Source organism: Dryobates pubescens, chromosome 21 (genome assembly GCF_014839835.1).
Source record: "Dryobates pubescens isolate bDryPub1 chromosome 21, bDryPub1.pri, whole genome shotgun sequence".
NCBI lineage: Eukaryota > Metazoa > Chordata > Aves > Piciformes > Picidae > Dryobates > Dryobates pubescens.
The window spans coordinates 15,583,558-15,609,707 of record NC_071632.1 but is presented as its reverse complement, the minus strand read 5'-3'; the positions used below and the strand labels follow the sequence as shown (position 1 = coordinate 15,609,707).

The window sequence follows — 26,150 nt, the reverse complement described above, 5'->3', positions numbered from 1 at the left end:
CTAACATCCAGACATGAGCATACAGTCCCAAATCCAGATGCAGAGCACCAGCTGTACTGCCTCCCACTGATCTTTAAGTAGATTTGGAGAAGGCATTTTGCTTTCCTGCCCAGTATTTAAATTATTCTTACAAGACCTGGGAGAACAAGGTTTGGCTTTTGTCCTACCAAAAGCTCTCAGTGGAGTCAGTGGAGATTTGTTCCTTACATTCAGCAGTGACTTCCTGTCCTTCATGTGCCTGGAAATAGCCCCCAAGAAAATTTACTCTGTAACCTTCCAGAGACAGAGGTCAAGCTGACCTGTTTGTAGTTTTCTTGCATTGTCCTTACTGTCTTAAAGAATGAACTTAACAGTATCCTCTTTCCAGTCACTGGGGACCTTCCATGATCATCATCACCTTTCAGAGATGACAGAGAGCAATCTTGCAACACCAACCAGCTTCCTCAGCATCCTCAAACACATCCCCATGTATGCCCATTTGACTTCAGCAGTCCCTAAACTGATTCTCTGCTAATACAGGTGGCACCTGTATCCCCTAAATTCTGCTACTAGACACAGAGGTAAAGAGGCTTGACAGCAGACCTTGCCAGTAATGACAAAAAGCAAAGAGCCCTCAGCTTTTTCCACGCCCTTTGTCACTGGGTTAGCCAATCCATTCAGCAACAAATCAAAAAGCTCCCCTGTTTTCCTTTTTTTCGAGTTATTTACTTACATAGATCCTTATTCTTGCCCTTCACACCTCTCACCAGCTTCATCTCACTCTTGGCTTTCTGAATTTCATCCGTGTTGGACTTCATCTGAAATCTGAGGACAAGTGACATTCCCCAGGATTCATCAGCACCTGTAAAAACAGATGTCATTGTCGCAGCTCAACTGTCGCTTGAAATGGTGACCATTTGCTTTTTGACATGAAAGTGAGAAATTGAAGAAAAACAGTCTAATTGCTCATTTAAGGCAGCCTGTTCTTTCCCTTCTGCTTAGCCAGTTAAAACCTCATTTGACAATCTGAGAGTTTAGTTCCCAGTGCTCTTGCTTAAAATATAACAGATGGCCTCTAATAAGTAAATTGAAAAGTGCAAATAAGGTTAAAACAATTTTTCTTTATTGAATATCATTAACTTCAAGGCTGTCCACTTTAAAATGCTAATTAAACTTCACTTCCTTTTGCAGGGTTCTAGGCAAGAAAGATTGCCGTGGGGTAAATTCCTCTCGTTTGTAGAGGACTAGCCCAGCAGACGATAGCAAACTGGGCTATTATATGTCCTAAGATTGCAAAGAAGAATTGGAAGACTTCCATTTATTTGTCCCTTTTGTACTAGTTCCTTCCCACAAACCAAACACAGTCAAGAAGGAAATCTGAAAGAGGTCAAGTGCAAAATCCTGCTCTGTCCACGTGGCAAACAACAGTTCCTTTAAAGGTCACTACTAGTCTGAACCAAATGCAGCTTTCAGCACAGCATTTCTGACACCACGGTGCAGCCCTGCAAAATGTCATGCTGCAGGTATGGGGCTTTACATTCCTGGAACCACACACAAGAGTACAAGAGGCTCTTCAGCACCTCACCCCCACCTTATTCCTAATTTGCACTTCAAATTTATTCCACATCAGTATGTGCTACTTGCTCATGTGCCAACATTGTTGTTTAGCTTGAACAGCTTTCCCCCTGCTCTTTATTCTTCATTCATGAAGGATTTTTACTGAACAATGGACTCGCCTCACAGCTTCCACTTTAGACAAAGCAAGGTAAGATTTTATTTTCCTTTCATAGGGCAGACTTTCTCTTCCCCCGGTCAATGTATCAGTCCCCTTCCTCACCTGATCCAGTTTTAATTCTTCTCTCTTAAGCACAAGAGAGCAGATTTACAAACATTCCCTCCAGATGGGTCTTACCAGAGTCATGCATAAGGAAACACTCCCATCTCAAATGGAAAAGCACACAGGTAAGCTCAAAGACAACACTCACCTTCTTCATGGCCCGCTCATACTCACAGTTTCTAGCTACCATGTAAAACAAACCAAACCAAATCAAAAAACAACAACAACAATGCCCACATACACACAAAACCAACCCCAACCTTGTATGAAGTTATTTTTCACTTCCTTTACCCATGCTGAGTTCCCAGTCAATACAGGTCTAAAGGCACCACAACTCTGCCTCTAAAGACAGCCTCATGTTCAGCTAAAAGCAACGGGTGCAAAGCAGCCAGCATTTTGGCCTTGGGTTGACAGCACATCATTGGGAGCAAGGAATTCTGGATTCTACCTCTGTGTGGTGGGTTTGACCCCAGGTCACAGTTTGTAGACCAGCACTGGTAGCCTGAAGTTCAGTGAGAAAGCAGTTTCCATGTCTCCCATGACCTTGGAATGCTGGAAGAGGAAAAAACGACACTGCGCCAGGTGAAAAGAAAGTGAGTCCGAGTGAGTTCCTGGATCCCTTCATTAAGTAATTCCTGGATCCAGATGCATTCTCCTTCCACCTCTCAACATATGATTCTCACTCGACCGCGAAAATTAATTTACTTTGTCATTTAAAGATTCAGAGTCTAAATTACACAATACAGAACCTGATGTGAATCACTTGTCCAGTCTCACTTCAGTGATTTCGCACCTAGACAATCTGGCTGAACAGCAGCAACCTTTATCCCAAAATACTCATCCTGTGGACAATCCAGCACTGCCTGTCCACTGACTCTGAGGTACAGCAACATTTCTGGGCCAGGAGAGAAGGGAGAGAGTTTCTTTACCTTTACAGGAAGCTGCTGCCCCATGGTGGCTCATCTCTTTTGCCTGTGAGAGCTCAAGTTTGATGACCAACAGGCAGCTGCTTAGCAACACTTGTTTAACCAGTCCATTTGTAAAGCATGCCAAAACCATACACAATACAGAATAAAATGAAAAATCTGTATGAACTGGGCAAACAGTAAAATGAGTCTGTGCTGAAAGGCTTTGGGGAGAGTCTGCCACCCTGCAAACGTGGTGAGATGGAACCAAACGGAACACAACAGCTACTTGTTCTCAGCCAAGAGTCACTCAGAAAGAAAAACCAAACAAACAAGAAAACACTTTCATGGCAAAACACAATTCAAAATGCTGCTTATTTGCTTATTCATTCTGTTGAATTGCCTGACTAAATCACATACTGGATTAGCTGCATTCAGGGTCTTCTCTCTGCTTCTGATCTGAGAACAATTAGGCTGAGAAATGGAAATTGGGAAAATGTATTGTGGCCTTTCAGCATCATCTTTCTTGATCAAAAAGGTATTTCTGCTATATGCAAGTGTTGTCAAGTAGGGCAGGAATCTAGCAGGATCACCAGGAGTGACAGGGTAATATCCCATCCTAACCTAACAGGCTATGGCAGCAGTGTGAAGATATACTCTCAGGAGGCATAAGCTGTGATATCAAAGTTGTGTGAGAACCCTTTGCTTCTTGGCTTCTGCAATATGTTTTATTTTAAGATAAAAGTCCTCAGCTAAGAAGCAGCTCTGTTTCTGCTATTTCTCTGTCTAAGCCCTTCTGTTACACAGCATGGCTTAGACTGCTTTTTAAGGAGAATTCCATCTTCCAGCACGGTAGTATTTATCAGATCTGGAAGAGAGTTGAGGTTTCAGGAGGGTAATGCATACATGTCAGTCAGAGAGTAAATATTGTCTCTGAACAGCAAGTCGAACAGACCTTTGTTTTCCTGTGCAATGCTTGTCTAAGTCTTAAGGGAGCTGTCTTTCACTGAACCAGGGTACTGAGCTTGCAGGCATAACACAAATGCCTGAAAGAGTCCAGCTTGAAGGGATAAACAGAAGCAAGGGCATGTAACAGAAGGACAAAAAGCAAGACTATAAGTACCGAATCTCCTGACCTATGTCTGCTGGGATCTCCACACAGGTGTACAGAGAAGACTGCCTGAAGAGAGTTGGGGAGGTCAGTCTCATGGATTTGACAGCAAAACCAGAGCAGTCCTGGAACAAGAAAGCTTTCCAGTTGTACAGTGGTAACTGGGGACAAATCTTGTCTCCAAAGTTGAGACTAACTTTCAGTCAAATCTTCAGGATTTTTGGCACAAGAAGATAAACTGCATTTTTTTTGTGCTCCACACCACTGCTTATCTTCCCATCAGGGAGAAATGGCTCACTCAAGAGACAAATCACCTGATCTGTTGTAGACATCTGCCATAAGATGGAAAACAGACAGGAACTCCTCTCCCTTGTGGTCCTCTCCTTTGATTATAAAAGGAGTCCATATGATAGCAGGCACAGATGTCTACACTGGTCAGATGAATCTCACACCCAAGTGACCAAAGACTGTCTGAGGAGATGCTGAAAGAGAAACAACCATCACCACATCTATGCACTAGAGAGTACTAAGGGACAATTCAGGGAAAAAAGAAAGTAAGTAGAGCTAATCATAGCATCTTAAAAAAGAACAGATCACAAACACCTGTTGTTTAAAGATCTTAAAGCAAGAACCATTGTATGCAATTAATAATAATCCCAGTTGTTCTAATGGGCAGGCTGATGGATGAGGCAAATTAGTGAAAGACTGAAATCATAAGAGCTCATAGCAGTGATAGCTGCTCCTTCACCCTTACCCCTCAGGGTATGTGCTTCAAGAACACAGAGCAAAATCATTGAGTTCCTACAATGGTCGAGACATTCCCAGAAGCCTGGGATCATTGCAGAAGCATCATTCTGTTTGTCAAGGCTAACTTGAAGAAACAACAGAGAAGAACAAGCAAAGTAAAATCCTCTTGGGGACTGGATTTCAGCAGGAGACAAGTTCACTTAGGAAACTGTCACGTAAGAGAAGTTTGTAGCATCCTGCAGATGTGAAAACAGCTAACAAGGTAAACCATGTACAAGAAAAGGTCATATCTGCTACAAGAGAGTCACAGAAGGGTTCTAGAGGGGGACAAAATAAATCTAAGTATCTTACATTCTGGTAATGGAAGCTTTGATGACTGAAAGCTAAACCACTTGAACTGGATAACCAGAGAGGTTTGAGTTAGGCTGTAATCAAAACACAGAAGGTAAGCAGGGTCTGTAACTGCTCTGAATATCCCAGTTAAAGATATCCTACTCACATCCTTTTTTTGGTCACCAAAAAAAATCCATCCTGACTTCTTTTGCTTTGCACATCACACTGTGATTTTGACCTGCACAAAATGAGCGTAAGGCAGTACCAAGGTAAGATCCTCTAGTGCAGATATGATTTGCTATGCAATTTGCACAAGAGCAAAACAATACTACAATTTCAAGTCATGTGGAATTGGGACTACAGTTACCTTCAGAGAAGCTGCTCAAAAAGAGACTCCCCACAGGATAGTGATCCTCTGGCATCTGTGTGAACGTCCACCCACCTGCTTGTCATCCTCATCCCCACGCTTGCCAATGTCACCCCAATTTAACATGAGGGTTTAGAACTCACCAAAATGAAAATCCAAGAGGTTACACAAAAAATCAGCAGCTCAGGAGAAGAAATATTTGAATTAGCACCTTTCTGCTAGGGAAAGGTTTGTAATTTGGTCCCATATTCATGACAAGCACCACCAGCACAACAGTTCAGTTCTTTGAAGTGTTTCTCTTTCTACCCTCAGCCCCTAACCTGCACACAGCAGTCTGGGGGCCAAAGTAAGGGAAATACTAGTGAAACAAATCATTTGTTGAAAGTTCTGCTTTGGCTTTTTCTGGCATTAGATACACATCCTATACCATACTACTCTGTCATCTGTGGTGGTAGCTTCAACTCCAAAGGCAAAGCAAGCTGAAAACAGAAAGGTCCCACTGGGATCGCACACAGCGATATTCAGCTCAATTACTTATTAAAGCACTGACTGAGCACAGACTTTTTTCAGTACATTACTTATTCAATCAGAGCTCCAGCTCTCTCAGACTGATCCCTTAAGAAAAAGCAAACATCTTTCCCTGTTTGTTTCTAGCTGCATCACAAAAGACTTTAAAGACTTTAGGCTGCAAAGAAAACTGTTTGTCTTCAGGTTGTGGTACACCAAGAGCTTGTGGGTGAATCCAGTGCAGCCTTGATTGACTGGTGAGGGCTCAGGGTCATCAAGCTAAGGAAACTGCTTGGATTTTACCATGTAACTCCATGACCCACCTCTGAACTGGAAGTGGCTCTGCTTGTGCAGGATACCAGCTACAGGTTAGGCAGCGATGATCAACCTCCTTGCAGCAATCAAGGGTTTTTTCTTGCAGGAGACAAGATCAATTTTCCAGCAGGTTAGTCTAGACTGAGAACAGCTCAACAGGATTTTAAACACAGAAGCTAACCTTTCATCTAGACAAGATGGAGATACAATGCTGCTCACCTTGAAGAACAGTAAGGTCACTAATGGGGGAGGAAATTGACCTCCATCAAATATAATGAGGTAGAAGACATTGGTTTGCCTTTAGATTTCTGTTAGCCAAGAAGTTAATTAAGTCAGCAACCTCTCTGCTCCTGACAACCAGAATACCGTTAAGGTAGACAACCTGGGGTAAAAACAGCCAACCAACCAACCACAAAACCACCCATAGGACTTTGGAAACCAAAGAGCACCAGAATCTTCCATCACTGGGGATGTTTTTAAAGGGATGTGCATGTGAGAGCAAGAAGCCTGTGGTTCCTTGGCAGGCTAATGCGCATTCCTGGAAAGACAAAAAGAAGAGAGTGGTGAAGTCTTACAGCAGCATTTCTTCAAAGGACCTTTCAAGGGAGAGATTTATTGAGTCTTATTCTATCTGACACTAGTCAGTGAACGTGTGCAACTTTGTTGAGCTGAAAAAAAAAAGAGAAAAAGAAAAAAAAAGAGCTTGTCTATAAATTCTTATACTCCAGACACCAATCCTCAGAGGCCAGCCCTAATAAACCCATCACCAGAGCAATACTGTAATTCAGTGATGCTCAACTCAAACCCTTCAAAGCCTGTATCTAAGTATTTTCGCAGGAACCCCTGCAACAAGCACACAGTGCAGCAGCTACCTTGAGGAAAATGTTTTAATACTAATGTGAGACACATCAGAGTCCCAACCCAGCCAAAGAGAGCTCTTCTCTCTGTAGGGAGAAGAGCTCAGGCCCAGAAAGTAGTTAAAACTATCTGGACATTCCTACTAGCACACCACATAACATTTTGTTAGGAGACAATATATTATATAGGAATGTTCTAACATGTGCTCTGAGATGAGAAACATAAGCTTTAACCTTCTCCAGCTGAGTAAGAAATTCACCTTCAGTCTTCCACTTTACAGACAAATAAAGCCACAAAGATACAAGAGGCATCAGCCTTCTCTCTCTGATAACCCAAATGAGCTACTCAAGGAATTGTCACCAAAACTGCACAAAGCTAGAACACCCTCCCTGTGTGGTTAATCTTGATGTCAAACTAGCAACCAGGCAGAATTAAAGACTAATAATGATGATAATGCTGCTTAAGCTAGTAGGCATTGTTTAACTTGCATTAACAAATCTTTCTGTACCTCTCTACAGCCTTGCTCAATGACAAAGCAACTGCTGACAGTGGAGGCCTATGACAAGTATTTTACATTTAGCACTGTACCTCTGGACTGAGAATAATCAGCACATAAAAGAGATAGATGTGTATTTGTAATGCCACCTTTTAAAGCAATTGCTTAAAAGGAGTCTGCTTTAGAAACTGGGAAATGTAATTCTTGACCTTCCTGAGTAATCATGCTAATATCAAGAGAAGTTATAATTATTCAGTTGTGAACAAAGAGAGGCACTGTTTGTACTCGTAAATGGAGCACTTGAAAAGGAGAGCAAAGGAGGAACGTGCCCATTCCCCTGTCACTCCGGAGATGAGTCATGGCTAGGGGTTCCCACCCTCATCACAGAGATGCAGCAGGGACAGGGAGAGTGCTCTTAAGCCTCTGAAACGTGAGGAATATGCATTTGAGTCACCCAGTTCCAACAAGAACATAAACCAGCTCTCAAAAACTCAGTAAAGAGATTCTCTGCTACCTACAATTCCCTGACTGATTCCCTAGGCACATTACAAGTTCTAGAAGGGCAGATAAGCTTGAATCACTTTCATTAAACAAGTATCCTTTATTTTTAGGAGAAATTTTATCCTAAAGGAAAAGATACTGGCACTGCACAATGGTGCAAAGTGTTCTCACTCGCACAAGGTGATTCAGGATGTTCACTCAAATTTGGTGACTTCCACACATCTCTATAGAAAGATCTCCTGGCTTAAAATTTCCTCAGCTAGAGGCTACTTAGCCAGAGGCTTACTTTGGACAATAGCATTTGAAGTGAAATAAATATCAACAAAGCAAGACAGTCCCCAGAGGATAAAAAGAAGGGAGAGCTACTGGATGCTTTCTTTGTCTCTGGCTATACTGTTGGAGACTCTTCTCAAGAGCCCCAGAGCTCTGAGGCAAGTCAGAATAATGGAGGAGTTTGCCTTGGTTGGTAAGGACTGAGTTAGGGATCAGTTAAGCTTTTTGGACATCCATAAATCCGTGGGTCCTGGTATGCAGCCATGGGTGCTGAGGGAGCTGGCAGAAGTCATTGCCAGGCCACTCTCCAATATCCTTGGTAAGTTGTGGGGAACAGGAGAGGTGCCTGAGCACTGGAGGAAAGCAAATGTCACTCCAGTCTTCAAAAAGGGCACGAAGGAGGACCTGGGTAACGATAGGTCAGCCTCACCTCCACCCCTGGGAAAGTGATGGAGCAACTTATCCTTGTCACTGTCTCTAGGCCTATCAAGGCTAAGAAGGTCACTGGGAGCAGTCAACATGGTTTTACCAAGGAGGAGTCATGTTTGACCAACCTGATAGGCTCCTCCGAAGAACACAATGTCAAATGCCTTGCACAAGTCTAGGTAGATGACACACAACAGACTTTCCATAGTGTCATGTAACAAGAATTCTCCTTCTCTGGGAAGACCAGGGAGTCTTTACAGACTTCAATCAGCCTTCACACCACCAGTCTCCACATATTAAAGAAAGATAGGATTAAGTCAGTGTACTTATGCTTTCTGTTGGTTTCTTGTAGGCAAAGATATAAACATCAGCAAGTTACAGATGTACAGAAAGACAGCCTCAAAAGGTTTAAGCAGAAGCAGCTGTGAAATTAAGATAAGGTGCCAGATACATATGCCGAGGTCTGCACGCTAGACATACGGAATCACTATTGATAGAGATGGGTAGAGTGATTCAAGGGAATTGACTTTGTCATCCAGCTATTCCAAAACAACAAGCATGATCTGAAAAGTGCCTGTGAGGAACTGAAGTCACAAACACACAGAGCAATATCATGCTTTTTTTTAATCAGGTTTTAAATCACAATGTATTTTTTTCCAGCAGCACTTTCAAACACAGACATTGTAGACAACTAATTTGTAAAAGAGGAACAAAATGATTTAACAACTCCAGTAAATTCTGAGCAAATCTTTTCTGATCTTCTCCTTGGAGTCCACTCTTTGGCTTAGTTATGAATTCTGTTTGCTTCTATTTTGCAGGACAAGGAGAGGTTGGCTTGTAGATAACCTTCTGTTCAAGCTCAGCATATCTTTTCAGAAGTGGATGATAGACCTGAAAAAAAAGAAAAAGAAAAGGATATAAAGACATCCAGGTTGAAAAAACAGATTTTAAAATCACATTGCAGTTAAAAAACATCTTCAGACCTGAAGGTTTGGAGGTTTTTTTCCCCATTTTTGCTCACAAAAACGTTGCAGAAATGTCACAGTCCTTTTCACCATCTCCTTTACAGTTTAATTTTATGTTGTGCACAGGTCGTTCTTACTGTGGCTGCCTTCTTGCTACAAGCAGGAGTCATTACTTCCAGAGGAAGCAGCTTGGCTAAAGTCACCTCTCCCAGTCTGACATGCCCCCTCAGTAATAGCTGTTCTAATCACCCAGCCAGAACTCCTGTCCTTGCCTCCCTCCACTACCTCAGGATGAATCACTGCCTCTGTCCCCTCCTCCTCTGCCTTGCTAACAAGCTCACTGCTACCTTCTAGCATAGTCAAACACCACCATCATAAAAGGTTCTCCTTGGCCAATATGCTGACCGGGGGTCTTCTAAAACATACTTCCTACTCCTTCTTCCACCTCTCTCATACTCCTCTATTTGTGCTTCTTCCCTCCTTCACATACTTCACAGCCATTTTTTCTGCTCCACAATCGTGCTCCTCAATCCCTGATCCCAGGCCCAAGGGGAAAAATGGAGAGCCAGATTCTTTTCACAACCACACTGAGTATCTTGGTAGCTTTTTAAAAAATATTACTTCCCTAGTCACAACTCCCCAGGAATTTTTAGATCCAGAACTGTTACACCCATAAACAGAATCAAGACTCAAAATGTATTGGAAACCCTAGATTCAAATTGACTCTGCACTTTTGGATAATGGCCATGACCCATGGTGAGATTTGTTTCTTCATTACCTTTTGAGGTTGTTTTTTTCCCCCCTCTCTACTTCAAATACATCAGAAGACACTTTGCAGAAGATAGGCTGCTTGTATATGACCAGGTTAGATAGGAGAAACTGAACAGAGCCTATACCTACTGCTGGCCCCAACCCAAAACTGTACTTCATCTAGATCTTGGGGATATATCTTGCTTCCTCACCTCCTCTTTCTGGTTTTAACTGCCCATCTAATAAAATCAGCAGTTTGACAAGCTGTGCCAGGACAGCTTCACTCATTTGCTGGCTCAAGCACAACAAAGGGACTGCCAGGAGCCAGCATGGGGTCTGCTACAGGCTCAAGCAGTCCTTAGGAGAATGCCATAGGGTCATCTCCCTGCCACAATGAATCCTAGGGGCCGCCAGTCTAGTCTACAAGCCCTCTGCACTGATGTTATTCATAATCAGGACAGTCTCGCTTCTGGCTCCAGGCTCAGAGAGGTTATAGAGCCATAATGAATCATGCCCAGTAAACTGAATTACTGCTCTCATCAATAAGTGAGATTCAGCATTTAAGTGCATTTTAGCCTTTTCCAGGTAAGATCCACAGCCAACAACTGTGTATTTATATGTATGAAAGAATCAGGAAGAAAATGTTTCAGGTGTAAACTATGAGGCCGTAGGAAGAGACAGGGCTGTTCTTGCACAGTTTTATGCATAGTCCTGCAGTAGCTTGAGTGTCTGTAACAGTCACACTGTCTCAGATGAAAGAAAAAAAAAAGAGAGAAAAAATTAATTATCACAGTTTTCTCATGTAGGATATAAAGAATTATCACCTTTTGGTTTTCTGTCTCAGCTGATCAGAAAACATCCAGTTTCTGTGTTTCCCTCTTCCTGAACAATTTCAGTCTGAGCAGCAAAACCTGGATACATCTCATCATTCACACTTCCACTGTGGCAGGTGAGAGCAACTTAAATGGACAAATTCTGCAGAAGGAGCCTGTTTTGATCAACTCCTCCCTTTTACCAACCAGATGTTACAGAAGGTAGAGTACATTTCTACAACAGATTAAATGTATGAAGGGGGAGAAGAGAAGGAGCATCTACAGCAAACAGAATGAGACACTGTTTGCCAGCCAAGGCATCATCAGGACAGCTTTTAAACCCATCTCACAGCGACTGAATTTTGGTGTCTTTCACACATTGAAACAGAGAAAACCAATTCACTCCTACCTCTGCAACAGACCCATTAAGTGAACCTGGGCAAGTCATTTAACATGCATATGCCCCAAGTGCTCTTCTCCACAAGACAGCAACACCAAGAACCAAGGAGATTTATGCAGACTTACGGGGTTAGAAAATAAAATGCACCACTATTATGAAACACCACATGACTCAGCATGCTATTTTTAACCAACTACATGAGGGCCTTGAGGGCCCAGCGAAGTACATACATATTGTTTTCATGTTGCCACAGAATATTATTGCTCTCACTTATGCTAAATATGCACATCAAAGTAAACAAAATATTGAGCAGGCAACTATGGCAATACTGGGAGTATCAGTATGTCAAACAAGAACTGCTCCTTTATGCACTGAAACTTCTAGAATCAGACCTCACCATTTCTATAAATTTGACAAACCCTAAGTGCTTCTCAGCAAAGATTCAGCACAACAGAGCCACACTGGTAAGTGGGCTCAGGCACTGAGAAAACAGGTTCCAGATTATTTACACAGCAGTATTTTTACAAAATACCCAGCAGCACATTTATTAGAAGGCTGGAAACTATGTTGTTAATACATCACTCTAAATTAAAATGTGTCCAAATAAATGAAGAACCATATTTACTGATACGGTTTCCTTTCCTGTTTATTGGATTTAAGCACTTAGCTTGCTTATTGCGAAAATTCAGGAACTTGCAATAAGCTTCTCAGGCATTAGTGAAAATGAATGCTGCATTACAGACCAGCTGAAAAAAAACCTCTGCAAACAAAAAATTCAGAATATTCCTTGTACTCCATTCCTGTTCATTTAGGGTATAAAGCAGCACAGTTCAGAGGACTGAGCCAAAGTCTTAAATTCCTCTTCCTCGGGGAGTTTGGCTGTTAATACCACCAGTACAATCACAGCTGGTAAGTGCAGCAGTACTCCAAGCTTCTCACAAGCAGTATTTTACATGGCAGCTTGACACCAGCTGAAGTCTGGGGCCAAAGCAGGGCAGCTCCCCTCAAGTACAGAGAAGAAAAGTCAAGCTGCGCGGAGAACATGGCGTGAGCGTGCACACGGTTGTGTCCGTGCAAGATGCTTTACATCTGCAGCAACCAAGCTGCCTCCACAGAACCCCAGGGAACTCCTCTTAAGTGATTCCAGGAGTCTTTTTCCTGAGGCAATTATATAGATTTATTTTTATAATTGTGGTCCAAAGGGAATAAAGAACTCTCAATGATGCATAAAATCTCAGGAACATAAATTCCCTCTTTGTCATAACCTCAAACCTAATATATCAAACCATGATATTTAACAAAAGTAATTACATGTATCACAACATGAAACTTATTATTGTCCATAATTTAATTGTCCTTGCTATATTATGGCCTTTTCCTCTGCTTATGTCCACAGCCTACTCCACAACATCAGCAGTACTCTGATGGCTCCATTTACAAACCCCGAACTTCTCTCCGGGGAATATTTGGCCATACTCCGACAGTCCCACAAATAACTAAGAAAATGGTAATAATAAATATTGCATTGTAGCAGAGAATAACTTAACCTCCCTGGAAAATGCATTCAAATAAACATTATCTGGCTCTCGAGTACAAACAAAATATGTCATCCTCATAATATATCTCACCAGCGCACCAGGCTATGAACTCAGCAGGGCTTTTATTCTTTACATTCTCCCTCTGAAAGCAAAACCAGCCACAAATTATTCCTGCAAGCGACAATCCATATGGATCCTTCTATCTCCTGCCATGGTATCTTAGCCAATGATTGGAGTGATATAAAATTCACAAATTACAAAGATGATGCTGGTGATTACCTAATTTTAATCTACCTGAGTACATGTAACCTACCCTGGATAGATTAAAATTAATCAGTCTCTCACAAACATTTGCTGCTTTTGATAGGTCCCTCTTTTTTTTTTTTAAGCCAACCTCGAATTACTCAAAGAGATTTGCTTAAGAAATCAAGTTACAGATGATTTATTTTTAAATCAGAGCAGATGCTCACCTTCTTAACACAGAAATAATACTTGTAAAGCAGAGAGAATATGACAGTGTCCTGAAATACTCTGAAGACTCCTCCAAGGAACCATAGCTCAAACTTTATTTACTTCAGACATTCATTCTGCAAGCCTATCTTAATCACTTTAACAGGTTAAAAAATTATTGGCTACACAAATCACCTCCAATCGAACTGCCATCAATGCCGATTATATTTTTGTGGTTGCATTATTATTACCTACTTTGCACTAAATTACCAACCTAAACCAATTCTAGAAAACAGCCTCCCCTCTACAAAAAAATCTAACTCAACAAAAACATCATTATTTTAAGTCAATAAATCGGTCATTATAACCTTCCTGGGTAAAAGGGTCACTTCTATAAATCCACCTACTTACAAGGCAATTCACCAGTCAAGAGAATGCTAGGTCTACATTTTCCCTTCTTGAATTTTTGCAGGAATAATACATCTCAGTAGACTCAACAATGCAGTGAAAGTTCACACATCCAGAGGTAGTGCACTGTACCTTCTCCCTACAAAACCCTACAGGACACTATTACAATAGATGTGACACTACATCATAAGCACATGGCTTGTATAAGCACAAGTGATCAGCGACAGCTAATCATGCCGTCTCTCATGTTTGTTGGGGGGTTTTGGCTTAATTAACAAGATAGCTAACCATCTCTCTTTTAGGAGATTACTAAAAGAGATCTGAATGCCAATGCTAAGATAATGGATTATTTCAGTCTAAACATAAATATATTGCTCTAGATTCTCCTGGCTTTTCTGTCATGCTTAGTGATTCTGAGTAATCTTTCTCCTTGGAGGGGGGTAGTGGAGGGGAGGTTCCAAAGACATGGGATGACTCTAACTTTTGCTGTTCATCAAGTTAACTCACAGATGGCTGACTTCAGCTGGCCTGGTTGAGTAAGTGACCAAAGAATATCACCATGGTGGTCACCACCAGAATATCTTACAACCTGTTTGAGTATTGACAGAATTAGAAACCACCTGAAATGAGCCCCTACAACCTAGAAATATACTGTGAAATCAGATTCAACTAACAGACTTAGGGTCACAGCCACAGAGAAGGATTTATCCTCCTTGAAATGGTCTCTTCAAGGTAGATTGGTCTGCTACAGGATAAAAATCACATTTTTGCTAGGCAAGTTGGAACTTACAGGACTTCTGTTTCCACTAACCGCTAATTCATCACCCATCACAAGCTCTACATTCTCCACCTTGTGCCTTTATTCTCTTTTACCTGCCTATCAGTTTAATTCAACTAGAAGAGGTGGCTTGTGTGCCCTGCTCTCCCTTTTTGAAATCACATTCATTATCACAAATGATCCCTCAGCAATCAAAGAAACACCTTTTGCATTTTTGGTTCCTGGAAGCCCCCACTGCGTGCATAAGCCCTGGCAATGAAGAGGAAGCTACATCAAACTGTTGTGTTTGACCTCTATCTATAGGAGGTTTTCCTCTCTCCAAAGATCTAACACATGCTGTCTCCAACCTATACCAGGAAGAAAGGATGAAACCAGAGCAGATTGCTGTGTTATGACCTGTTTTTTCTCCACCCTGCCAAGATTCAGCTGTAGCTGTCCAAAAAACGCAGGGAAGTGGTCTGGGGAATTTCACATTGGTTAGCCAGACTCTTTCAGAAGAGCTCCTCAGCGAGACAGAACCTAACCTCAGGATGACTTTGAAGTTTATAAAAAGAACTGTCATTTAAGTGAAAGGTTTTAACCTCACCAGAATGAAATCGGATGGACAGGGAGATGCAGCTCTGTGAAAAACAGAATCAAACCGACTCATCACATTATGAATTTTTACTGCACTGTTCATGCTAATACACTGTATTAGTGACAGGCCCTCTGGCTTTATGCAGTTTCACAGCCATGAAACTAGCCAAGGAATCCACCACCCACTGCAAAATTATTAGACAGGAAGGGGGAAAAAATAGCATGGAATATGCAATTGTAAGAAGAAATGGAATGAAGCTGGGAAGCTATGCAGGAATGGTTATTCCCTCACATGCTGTTTGGCCACTACCTTCTCTATCATCCAGTTCTATCTGCTGGGGCAATAATTCACTGCTGTGTATCATTTGAAATCAACAAAAAGATGTGCTAGGAGAGCCAGGTCTAACCAAGTGGAAAAAGAGAAGAAAAGTATTGAGGGGGAGATAATTAACTCTTTTACCTTCCAGGCCATTTTATGCAGACAGTAGTATAGGAAGGGGTAAATGAATTTCCCATTGATCTTTCCAGGTAGGTTAGTTTGGCTCCTCCAGGGATACAAGGTGCTTGCTGCTCTTGCAAGGCCCCTGTGAGTGACAGCTGTATGCCCTGCCCTTGAGTTTTATAGCTGAAGCAGCACTGAGCGGGTCAAAAGCAGGTCTCTGAGCACTCTCCACCTCCACAGAAGCCAGCCTGGCAGCTTTTCAGCAGACAGCATTTTGGGGGGGGAACACGGCAGCAATGTGAGGTTGAGTCAGACACTGGGGATCTGCTCCTGCAGTGTATTCCCTGCAGAAGGCTTCAGCTGCAGCACACATGACACAGGCCATTGCTGTTAATTATTTTATCTTTTAAAATGAGGGGGGAAGGTTGAGTAAATGAGATCAGATCAATCAAGTTTAAATTATTCAATGTCTTAATATTTCTGAAGGGGACTTCTATTCGATTACTGAGCTCCTCCATCTCAGTTAATAATTAAATAATGTGCTGGCAGGCACAATGCAGCATGATCATTTCTATTATTACTCATGATGATATCTGGTGCTCCACTACACATGTAGCTGGGAGTTAGTAGTTTTGGCAGATCATTAATTTCCCAGTTTAAATAAAAGCTTTAAAACCTTCTTGCCTGTAGTGAGGGCACATCCAAATCTCATAAATGGAGAGCATTAAGGCTGTGTTGAGGTAAAAGAAGTTTCTGCATAGCTGTGGACAGAGTTAGATTCAACTTTGGTTATTTAAATTTGTGTTTTCTAGGGATTTTGCTGTATTATATTGTTTATTTATTACTGGACATTGTATTTCAGAAGCTGTTGTACACCAAGGCCTTTGGCACCTGACAGCAGGAAATGCAGGGTTGCACTGGAGGGCCTGAGACAATTTCTTCCTTGGTTGGAACCACACAGTTAGCAACAATGACTACTTTTGCTTTACCTAAATGGCCCCACCAGGAACAAGCTTCACCTTCAAATGTGCTAAAATTCCCAGGATGGACACAGTACAGAGGACTGGTCTCTTCCAGCCCGGTCTGATCTGGTCTGGTCTGTTCTATTCTATTCTATTCTACTGAAATGCTCCTAGTTGGCATATTTTCTAAATGCAAGCTGCAAGTGAAGATAAACAATTCATGACTACTGTTTAGGATCAGACAGGAGGGATTTGGGAGGGATGTTTTCCAAGATGCCAGAAAACAGCACCACCACACCCTTTTCCATGCTGCTTGCAGCAAACAAAGCAAAACTGTTTTGTCAATATTAATACTCAGCTACTATCTGACTGAGGTGTAGCCAAAGTCAACTCATTTTGTAGTTTTTTTTTCTGTCCCTTAAAGAACAGGTTTTGCCCTCTCACCACACCCAGTTAAAAATAAATCACACTCTCAGTCCTGGATGGAGTCAATCAGATTACTGCATCATTACAACACAAAAGATCTTCCAAAATCAAATCTATCTTTACAACAAGGAGTAAGAATTGTGTGACCAAATGTTTCTTAAGCTGTTCTATTTTACTAGAAGCAGACAGGAAACCACAAGGAAAAATGGAATTCCCCAGCTTGCTCACCTCCTCAGCCCCAGCAGTTGGAGTAACAGCCAATCTAGGCTCTGGTGCTAATTTCACCACATCAGCGAAGGACACATCCATCTCGGCTACAAGCCCTGCAATGAGAATCAGAATCCTGATCAATGCAAAAAGCACGATGAGGGATGTACCTTGACTTGCTGGCAAATTAATACATTATATTGATCTTCCCTGGTCAGGTCAGCATTCAGGATTGAAGGATAAATGGCAGAAGATCTTACATTCCTCCACACTAACCTGGGAAGCGGGGACTCTGTGATTGAGTTTTTGCCAATCACTCAGTTCGTACCCTGGAGAGCAGGTAAGCAGCAGAAATGCTACTCAACAATATCAGTAATTATTTATAGTTACCACAATACAGTAAACAGCAGTTGAAATGTGTGGAAGCAAGGGATTCAAGGACAAAATGTGCTGAAACAACAGAAGAAGATAAGTGAAAACACTGTCAAGAAAATATGCTAGAAATGATTAAACATATTTATAAATAAGGAAGCAGAGTAACAGGGGAGTTCTGTTACTACAGCATTTTGCCTTGCAAGTGAATCACAGCATTTCAGGAGTTCCTTCACACCTGGGAAGAACCCCAGGCTAACTGTAGAACACCCTACTTGTAAATGTACACTGTCATACAATTTAGGAGCCCTTTGCTAATAAAAATGAAATATTGATGGCAAGTCTACTCTTTTACTCAATTCCTTTGCCTGGCCAAGAGTGAGTCAGCTGAAGGCATCAATCAAAAATGCCATTTAGAAAACACACACAGCAAGCCCCTGGGGCTTGGCTGGCAGAGTACCTGAGTTAAGGAGTCCCTGTAACAGCATGGCACCTGAAATATTCACTCAAATGCTCTGTCAACCAAGCCTCAAGATTTCATATGCCCAGCTGGCAGAGGGAATACACATCTTCCAGACACACAAACTACCTGTACAAACTTTTAATGATGGTTACACATTTCACATGTGTTCAAGGACAAGGAATTTGCCTGCAGCATTAGGTGCTGGGAAGCTCTAGGCAAAGTTTGAGTACAGATTAAAACAGTTTGGAAACTTGGCCCCCAAGGTGGATAAATGATCCCATTGTGGCTTAAAGCAATCTAACAGCACTGCTTCCACTGTTCTGCAAAAGGATACTTTGCCTGACAGAACTCTTGTGTCTTTTCTGGAAATAAAGAGGAGACCATACTCTGTGCATTAAACACATCAACTAGAGTTCTGGCTGTGCAATTTTCTGTGCTGCTTTCAAATGCAAGAGAGCATGTAGACTTCAGATGCTATAATGTGACAGCAGAATTTGCTTCTAAAATTAAAGCTTGGCTGATTTCTTTTGATGCCTGATGTTGTCTTTTCCATGCTTGTTGCAATCTTACATGAACTTGTACAGAAACTACCCCTGTCTTAAAGTTCAAATCCTAAAACTTCTGATGACAAAAACTGGTATTAACAGAAGCTGGCCTAAAGAAGGCCTTCAGAACCAGCTACACCAGCACCTTCAGTTTGCTTCCAAGACCAGCATACAGAGGCAGCAACTCAACACATTAATAACTTAGACCTTGTCCTCTCAGTATCAGCAGTTTCCAGGCCCGATTCCTTGGTTGAGAAGCAGCCACCAGACTTCAATTATAATGCAAATGTTATTCTTGGGCTGGATCCAAGTGCACTAAGCAAAAACTCCTCTTTGACCTCAGTCACCTTCCAGTCAGATCCATGCAGCTTTATTCTCCCCTCATTTTCAGTAATGTTAATCCCAAGTATTAAGCAACTGAAATTAAATGCCCATACCGCTCAAAGTATCTCCTTACAGCCTTACCATGAATTGCTCTGTAAGCGCTTCCTAGACAAGCAGAGTTGGCAGTATCAATGGTGTACACTGGGGCGTTGAACACATCAGACAGGACCTGAGAAGTACCAAACCATCCATTAAGCACATCCATGAAAGCAATCCCCTATCACTGCTTCAGGAAACAAATAACTATGGCACATCCCAACCACGCATTTGGGTACCCACAAAAAGATCCAAGCAGACAAGAAGTTCTGAACTTGTCACACAACAAGGTATTGGTAAATCTGAGCTACAAATGTAACTGCAGCCAGGAAACAAAGCCCCATGTCTCCCCATATCACTTTATTACAAGTTCAGAGGACTCCAGATTCAACCATTGTTTCCCTCATAAGCCCACACAATCAGCCTATGCCAAAGGCTTACATCAGAGCAAGTTGATCCAGTCAGGAACTCACAGCTACTGCCTGGTTTCTTCCATCATGTTTATGTCTGAGCTAGGTGGGAAGGAAGAAGAGAGAAACCAGTAATGGTTCCTCAGTTCTCAACTTTGATAAAATAAAAGTTGCAGCAGTATGAAGGGATGCTAAGCCCGTCTTTCTCACCTTCATCACTCCCATCACACTAGGGTTAGTAGGAAGACAACCTGGGACCTGATTACAGTCTCTGCACTTACCAGGAATTTCCCTGTTTTCAAGAGATCCTTAGCTTTGAAGACAGACCAAGCCACTTCTCAACTTGGCTTGAATAATACAAAGAAAATTCTATAGTCAAAGAATTTGTTGACAGTATCCAACAAATACTGAAATAACTCAAGCACACATTTTTCTGCACTGAGATTGACACCAGGAATCTCACCCTCACCAAGTGCAAGCGGTCCTCCCCACAGGGTAGTTTTAGGCAAACAGGTACAGAAGGGGGAAAATGAAGACACATTTGGATAGGCACATGGGAGATTCAGTAACTTTTTTCCAAAACCATTGTCAATAAACTTGCCATTTTGGTTTCATCACCTCTAGGACTGCAGGGACCCCTCAAGCTGTGCAATGCACAAAGTAGGTAAGAATTCTGATTTACCTTGTGCTGGTTTTATTACTTTTGCCAAAGGGAACAATGTATCACCCTATTTACATCCATAAAATTGACTCTAAAATAAGACCAGAGTGTCCAAGAAACAGAACCATTTGGATTAGTGATCTGCAACCCCAATTCAGGAATTTACAGCCCTATTTTTATGAGGCCCTGAGGCTCATGAACAGATAACTAAGAAACTAAATCTATAGATGCCATAGGAAGAGAAGAAAAAAAAAAAAGCAGTATGTGACATTTCTAAAGGATTTTGCCTTTTTCTCTGAATGTTTGTGGGGATTTTGCAAACCAAAACCTTTAAAAATCATCAATTGTTGCAATTTTAAGCAGAACTGCCTGGTTGCTCAGTAGAATACAATGAAAGCCTGAGCTTATATACTTCGAACACTCTCTCACGGTAAGACAGCCAAGTCAGTATTGCCTAACTTCACTGAGCAAGCACTGAGCAGCACATGAGTTTCAATGCTAGAAGACAAATGGAAGATTAATCATGGTACCTATTAAAAAACCCCTCTGGCAATGATAAGGTCACAGTGCTGCTTCCTCTGCCCATTCTGCCAGCCAATACTACCATACTGTTTCAGTACAGTCCCCATTTGCTGCTTCATCTCATCTCCAATAGGCATTTCTTGTCTTAAGTTTGAATTCTACACTCTGTCAGACAGGTCTGGTTTGGGTTTGGCATCTCTGCAGAGCTTTATACAATGCAGCTCTACTCTACACTGAATGCTAATAAGTGCTGTAACACTACAAATAACAACTCCCTTTTGTGCCACATTAATATAAAATTAAAATTATTCAAAGTTCATATATTTAGCAAGTCACCTGAAACTGTGCTCTCTCTCATTAGGAATTTTAAAATACATTGTTGGAGATTTTACTGTTAAAAATATTTCACTGTGTTTCATGTGGCCATTAATCAAGCACTAGGTATGTTATAAAAAGCTTCCCAGAACTGTGAAGAAAGCTGCCCTCCTACATTATTTTTTTTAAAACAGATTTCCTAAGTTGCCTCCTTTGAGGTGTAAAATTTAGGAGTTGCTGAATGTTGATTAATTAAATGATAGTCTTTTGTAGCCCTGGAACAAATTATCCCAAACTGACCATGATAAGGGTGAAAGCTGCTATTCTTCATGCAACTGATATGGTTTCTGAGGTTTTGATTAAATTAAAAAGAAAGATCTAATTAAATAGTGATTGAATTAAGTGGATGACACTGTATTGATCATATTATTTTAAGACACTTCTAATGAGTTTTAAAAGCAGCTGTATTCTTAGACATGAAGAGCAAGCACCACAGCCACCACTCTCCTATCCCCATGATTTCTCAGTTATGTTGCAGAATTACATGTTACAAGAGCATTCAGTTCTCTGCCTTCAATCCACAGCAAGAAATGCTCCTGGCAGCTAAACTGGAAATAGAGCTTTAAAAACCAAACTCATCTATTAATCCAATCTCTCCCCTGATGTATTCTTAGAAGAATTACTACAGTAGCGACCAATGTTTTAAGCAATTAACTTATCACTTAATTTTGCAATGTCAAGTTCCTAAGCAAAATAACCAAAGCAGATGAAGAGGAGTGACATCTACCAGCAAAACATGCCAAATGTGTTGTGTCCCAATCAGCTGTACAAACATCTTTTAGATGCCTTAGGAGAGAGCTTTTTTGCTTTTTTATTTCAGCTCAGGTTGCATAGAGCACATGAGCTTCCTTTCATGTGATCAGAGCTGAGGCTGGCCTCTAGACTCTCTCTAGATGATGGAAAGGGATTGGCATGTCCAGAAAACAATTCATCCTGTGTGTTGACTAACTTCGGTGCAGGACTCACCCTAAAATTGACAGGTGCCTATAAGCATCTACTGCCAGTCTCAGAGTTTGCAGCTCTAGTCAAAAAGGAGCTCCTTTGGACAGGACACTGACTGTCGAGGCAGTCAGTGGAATACAGAAGGTTGTGCGGCTCATCCAGAGGGAGACATCTACATTTGGTAAGTTAAAACACCATACAGTTTCCTTTGCACTGTGACCGACTGGACCTCTCTCTATTACAGGACTAGCAGATCTCAATGGGCAGAAACAAAGAACATGCAGGATTCTGTTCTTGAGACAGGCAAAGGATGTTAACCAGGGCTGGATGTGCAGCAACAGTGGCAGCAGATGAAGGTGGCAAGAGGGAGACTATGCAGAAATGTAGCCTTCCTCCAGGATGTGACATAATGCTAATAAGTAACAGATACTCAGAACAACAAGGGTAGGGTCTGAGTTTTGTTTGTGATTTGCTATTTGTTTAGGGTGGGGCTTTTTGAGTGTTCAACAGAAGTACAAAACACACACACACACCCCATTTTAAATCCATGGTCCAATTTTGATCTGAATGACAAAAACTACAAAAAGTCAGGTATTGTAGCAAGTCTTTTCCTGATTTCTGTGCTGATTTGATGTAACTGATGAGACTCTGAAATTTCCAGTGCTTGATACACATCCATAAAACTAGTCAAGTATCAAAAAAAAAACCCACAACCATTTAAAGCTCAATACAAGATTAGCACTGGGCTAAGGTTTCCACACTAAATCTGAAGAAAAGCTCCACAGATCTGCAGCAGACTCACATCCCCATATCCACACCTCCTTGCCCAGCTGCAGTGATTTGGATTCAGTACATCAAAGTAAAAATGCAGATAGAACTACAAGTTCAGATCAAAATATTTAATTTTCTACTTACCTGCAAGATCTTTTTATTGTGGGATGCACCACCAGTAGCCAAAATCCTTGTTCTGGGCACTGCAATGCAATACAATATATAGATCAGACTTAAATACTGTCATATTGTCAGGATTTGCACTACTGATCAAAGCACTAAGAACAAGGAGGTGGGAGTCAGATGGTCTGGGATCTCTCTACCTCTAATTTACCTTCTGTAGAAAAGGAGATAAGACTAATTACCCACCTCTTCAAGGCATATTAGAACACCTCCTCAGAAGAGGCAACATAAATATTGCAGACCTATGATTATTACAGTGCTATCAAAGACAGGGAGATTTGCAAAGGAGATATACCATAAGAAGCAGTATTATCCTACTGCAGCTCTGGTCTGAGGTCAGGTTCGTTTGGCTCATAGCTGTATATATACAAACTGACAGATAACCTTTAAAATCAGCAGTATTTTACAAACTTATCTCTTCATGATGTGTGCAGCCAGAGTTCACTGAAACCTGGGTAATCTCTATATGCTTGAATGACAAGGAAGTGTGTCAAAAGGCAATTAGAGACGGGCTAAGTCACTTCATAAAATAATCATTTTTAAATAGCCTTAATGTTCGTCCAATGCAAACTCATGAGGGTGTTCAAACCAAACCAGAACAACTAACCTGTATTCTTTAGTCCTTCAAGAAACTCACCCTTCCTTCTCACATTCTGGAATGCCTGCCCTGTGCCTCCTCTGGAGCACAGCAAGCAACAGGCCTCACATCTATCCATGACCACAATTCAGCAAGGCATTATAAACGTGAGTACTCCAAATGATCACACTGAAATTCTTCAAAGGCTTAAAACAAAATAAAGGCATAAATACTTTGATAGCATTTCTTTAACATAGTTTTTTTAATCTAAACACTTAATTACCCTGATTTATGAGAATAATAAGTGATACCATCATGCATATCCTCCCAAAAGGCGAATTTTAGTGCAGTTATTGTTTTGCTATCTTAACCTCCTTTTTAATAAAAGCTGAAAGATAATTGATTTCTCAGAAGGCAAAGTTGGTCAACTTATACTGGTGCCCTAAATAACTTATTATCATTTATCCTTTTAAGTATCTTAATGACAAAAGCCCTGAAGACAGAAATAAAGAGAAGATGCAGCTCACCATACCAAAGCTAGGTGCTCAGGTGGAGCCTAAGACCCAGACAAAGCATTGCAATGGGGGACCCTGTTTTACTGATAAATTTAATTTTATTTTCCTCTTTGGAGGATATTCAGTGATGCACAAATTGGGTTTTAAAAGCCATTAGGATCTCTGTCAATGTCAGTAAACAAATAAAACAAACAGCAGAGTGATTCCTCAGGGGAAACAAGTTTCAATTATGCCAACACAGAGTGACAGATCTCTGCCAAGATTATCACAACAACATAATAGCACAGAAACCACTGAAAAATAACTAGTAAGCCTCTTCCTAGAAACCAAACTGAACTCTAAATGATTTGCCTAGTAGACACAATTCTGTCCTGCTAAACCTTGCAGCAAATATAAATTCTTGTGGAACTACCATATCCAACATGAAAACACCACGTTTCAGAGACAGCCAGCAAGAAAGAATGAGAAACAAAACACATTTGCTACACTTCACAGCAGCTAGACCCAAAGAATAAGGCATGCTTGCTCCTCACTGCCTCTGGAATGCGGCCTAATAAACTGCTGGGCTACCACTATCAGGAAAGAATGGTGGACAAGATAAAAGTGGTAAAGCCCAATACCAACCTCCCCTGTGAAAACAACAAGCATATCTTAGGTCAGCTGCTTCCTGCATGCCAGCTCTCTGTCTTAGAGATTCTGCTCCACAACTTTACAAATGTTTTTCTGTGTGCTTTCACTGGCTCTGTAACTGATAGGCTAGGTAGAGCTGATTTGTGCCTCTCAGCTGACTCCAATGCTCCTGTAACAGATAACGTCTTTTGCATCACGAATCAAAGACTGGACAGGAGACTTACTCCTTGCTAGGTCAGAAGATTCATATCTTGACTACATTATCAATTAATGCCATAAATTAATGCCAGATACTTCTATATAAATAAGTTAACATGAGAAAAGTAGGGGTGAATTTACAGAGCATTAGCTGTTTGGAACAAACCACTCATTACTATGGATTTACCCAACTATTAGTTCAGTCAGGTATCTACCAAGAGGGGAACAGATCTAAAGTTTAAAACTGTTCAACACTTTTCCCTGATTGTCTGCACACCCATCTTAATCCAAACCAATTCCTTCATAGCAAAATGCTAAGACTTATTTAGCATATCACTAACCTACTTATTAAAAGAAACTAATTTGATTAGCACTGTGAAGTTTCTAATGTTGGTCAGACATAGCAAAATGTAAACTAGATCAGCTTGCAAACACACACAGACGGACAGGAAAATATCCCCAAACCATATGCTGAAGCTACACGAAGGGCAAAGCCTTTCATTCTCCTCCACTTCAAATAATGAGAAGGGCTCGCTTCACTGAAACACATCCCAGTAAGTAACAGCCTAGTGAACCCCAGCCATCACTGTCTGACAACACAATCTGAACCACTGTATTGGTGGGACTGGTCCATCCACACCACATGGAAGAGTGCTCTTAGGTGAAACCAGTGCGCTGTTTCCAGAGGCAGATCTGCACGTGGCCAGAGCAGAGGAAACAGCTTCCCTGGTTAAGTTTCAGACACCTCTTAAAGACAAAGAATAGGTCTCAAAAAACTTAGCTGCATTTGGTTAATTTTAGGTTTACCTCTTATTTCAGACTCTCTCCAGAGGGTGAGCAAAATGCATTGATCACCTGTTTCAGGGATTGTCTTTTTAATGCCAATATTGTGTGCTTTACTGAATGGTGGACGTTTGCTCTGAGATGTGTAATTGGATACATCTTATAAATAAATAAAGCCCATCATTTATGTATACAGGGGCATTAACAAAGACATTGTTCATCCATCACTTACAGTGTTCTCAGCCAGCTGGGTTTGAATCTGTCAGGAGCTACCATCTATCCCCTATGGCAGTGCACAGAAAAAAATTAAAATACAATGTTGCTAAAAAAAAAATAAATTAAAAAATTCAAACAACCTTAACAACTGTAGCAAACATAATTCATGAATTCATTTTTTTTTTTGACAGTTGAGAG

General features: G+C 41.2%; 1 protein-coding gene across 1 annotated transcript in view; it reads right to left on the bottom strand.

The window, feature by feature from the left end:
• Positions 1-9,278: 9,278 nt before the first annotated feature.
• XYLB (xylulokinase) overlaps positions 9,279-26,150 on the bottom strand; it is a 76,350-nt gene continuing 59,478 nt past the window's right edge. Inside the window, exons 16-19 of the mRNA XM_009897843.2 lie at positions 22,995-23,053; positions 19,215-19,302; positions 17,391-17,485; positions 9,279-9,546 (exon numbers count right to left, since the gene is read on the bottom strand). Of these exons, the coding sequence (XP_009896145.2) occupies positions 9,463-9,546; positions 17,391-17,485; positions 19,215-19,302; positions 22,995-23,053 (326 nt within the window). The 3' untranslated portion in view covers positions 9,279-9,462. The remainder of the gene's footprint in view (positions 9,547-17,390; positions 17,486-19,214; positions 19,303-22,994; positions 23,054-26,150) is intronic.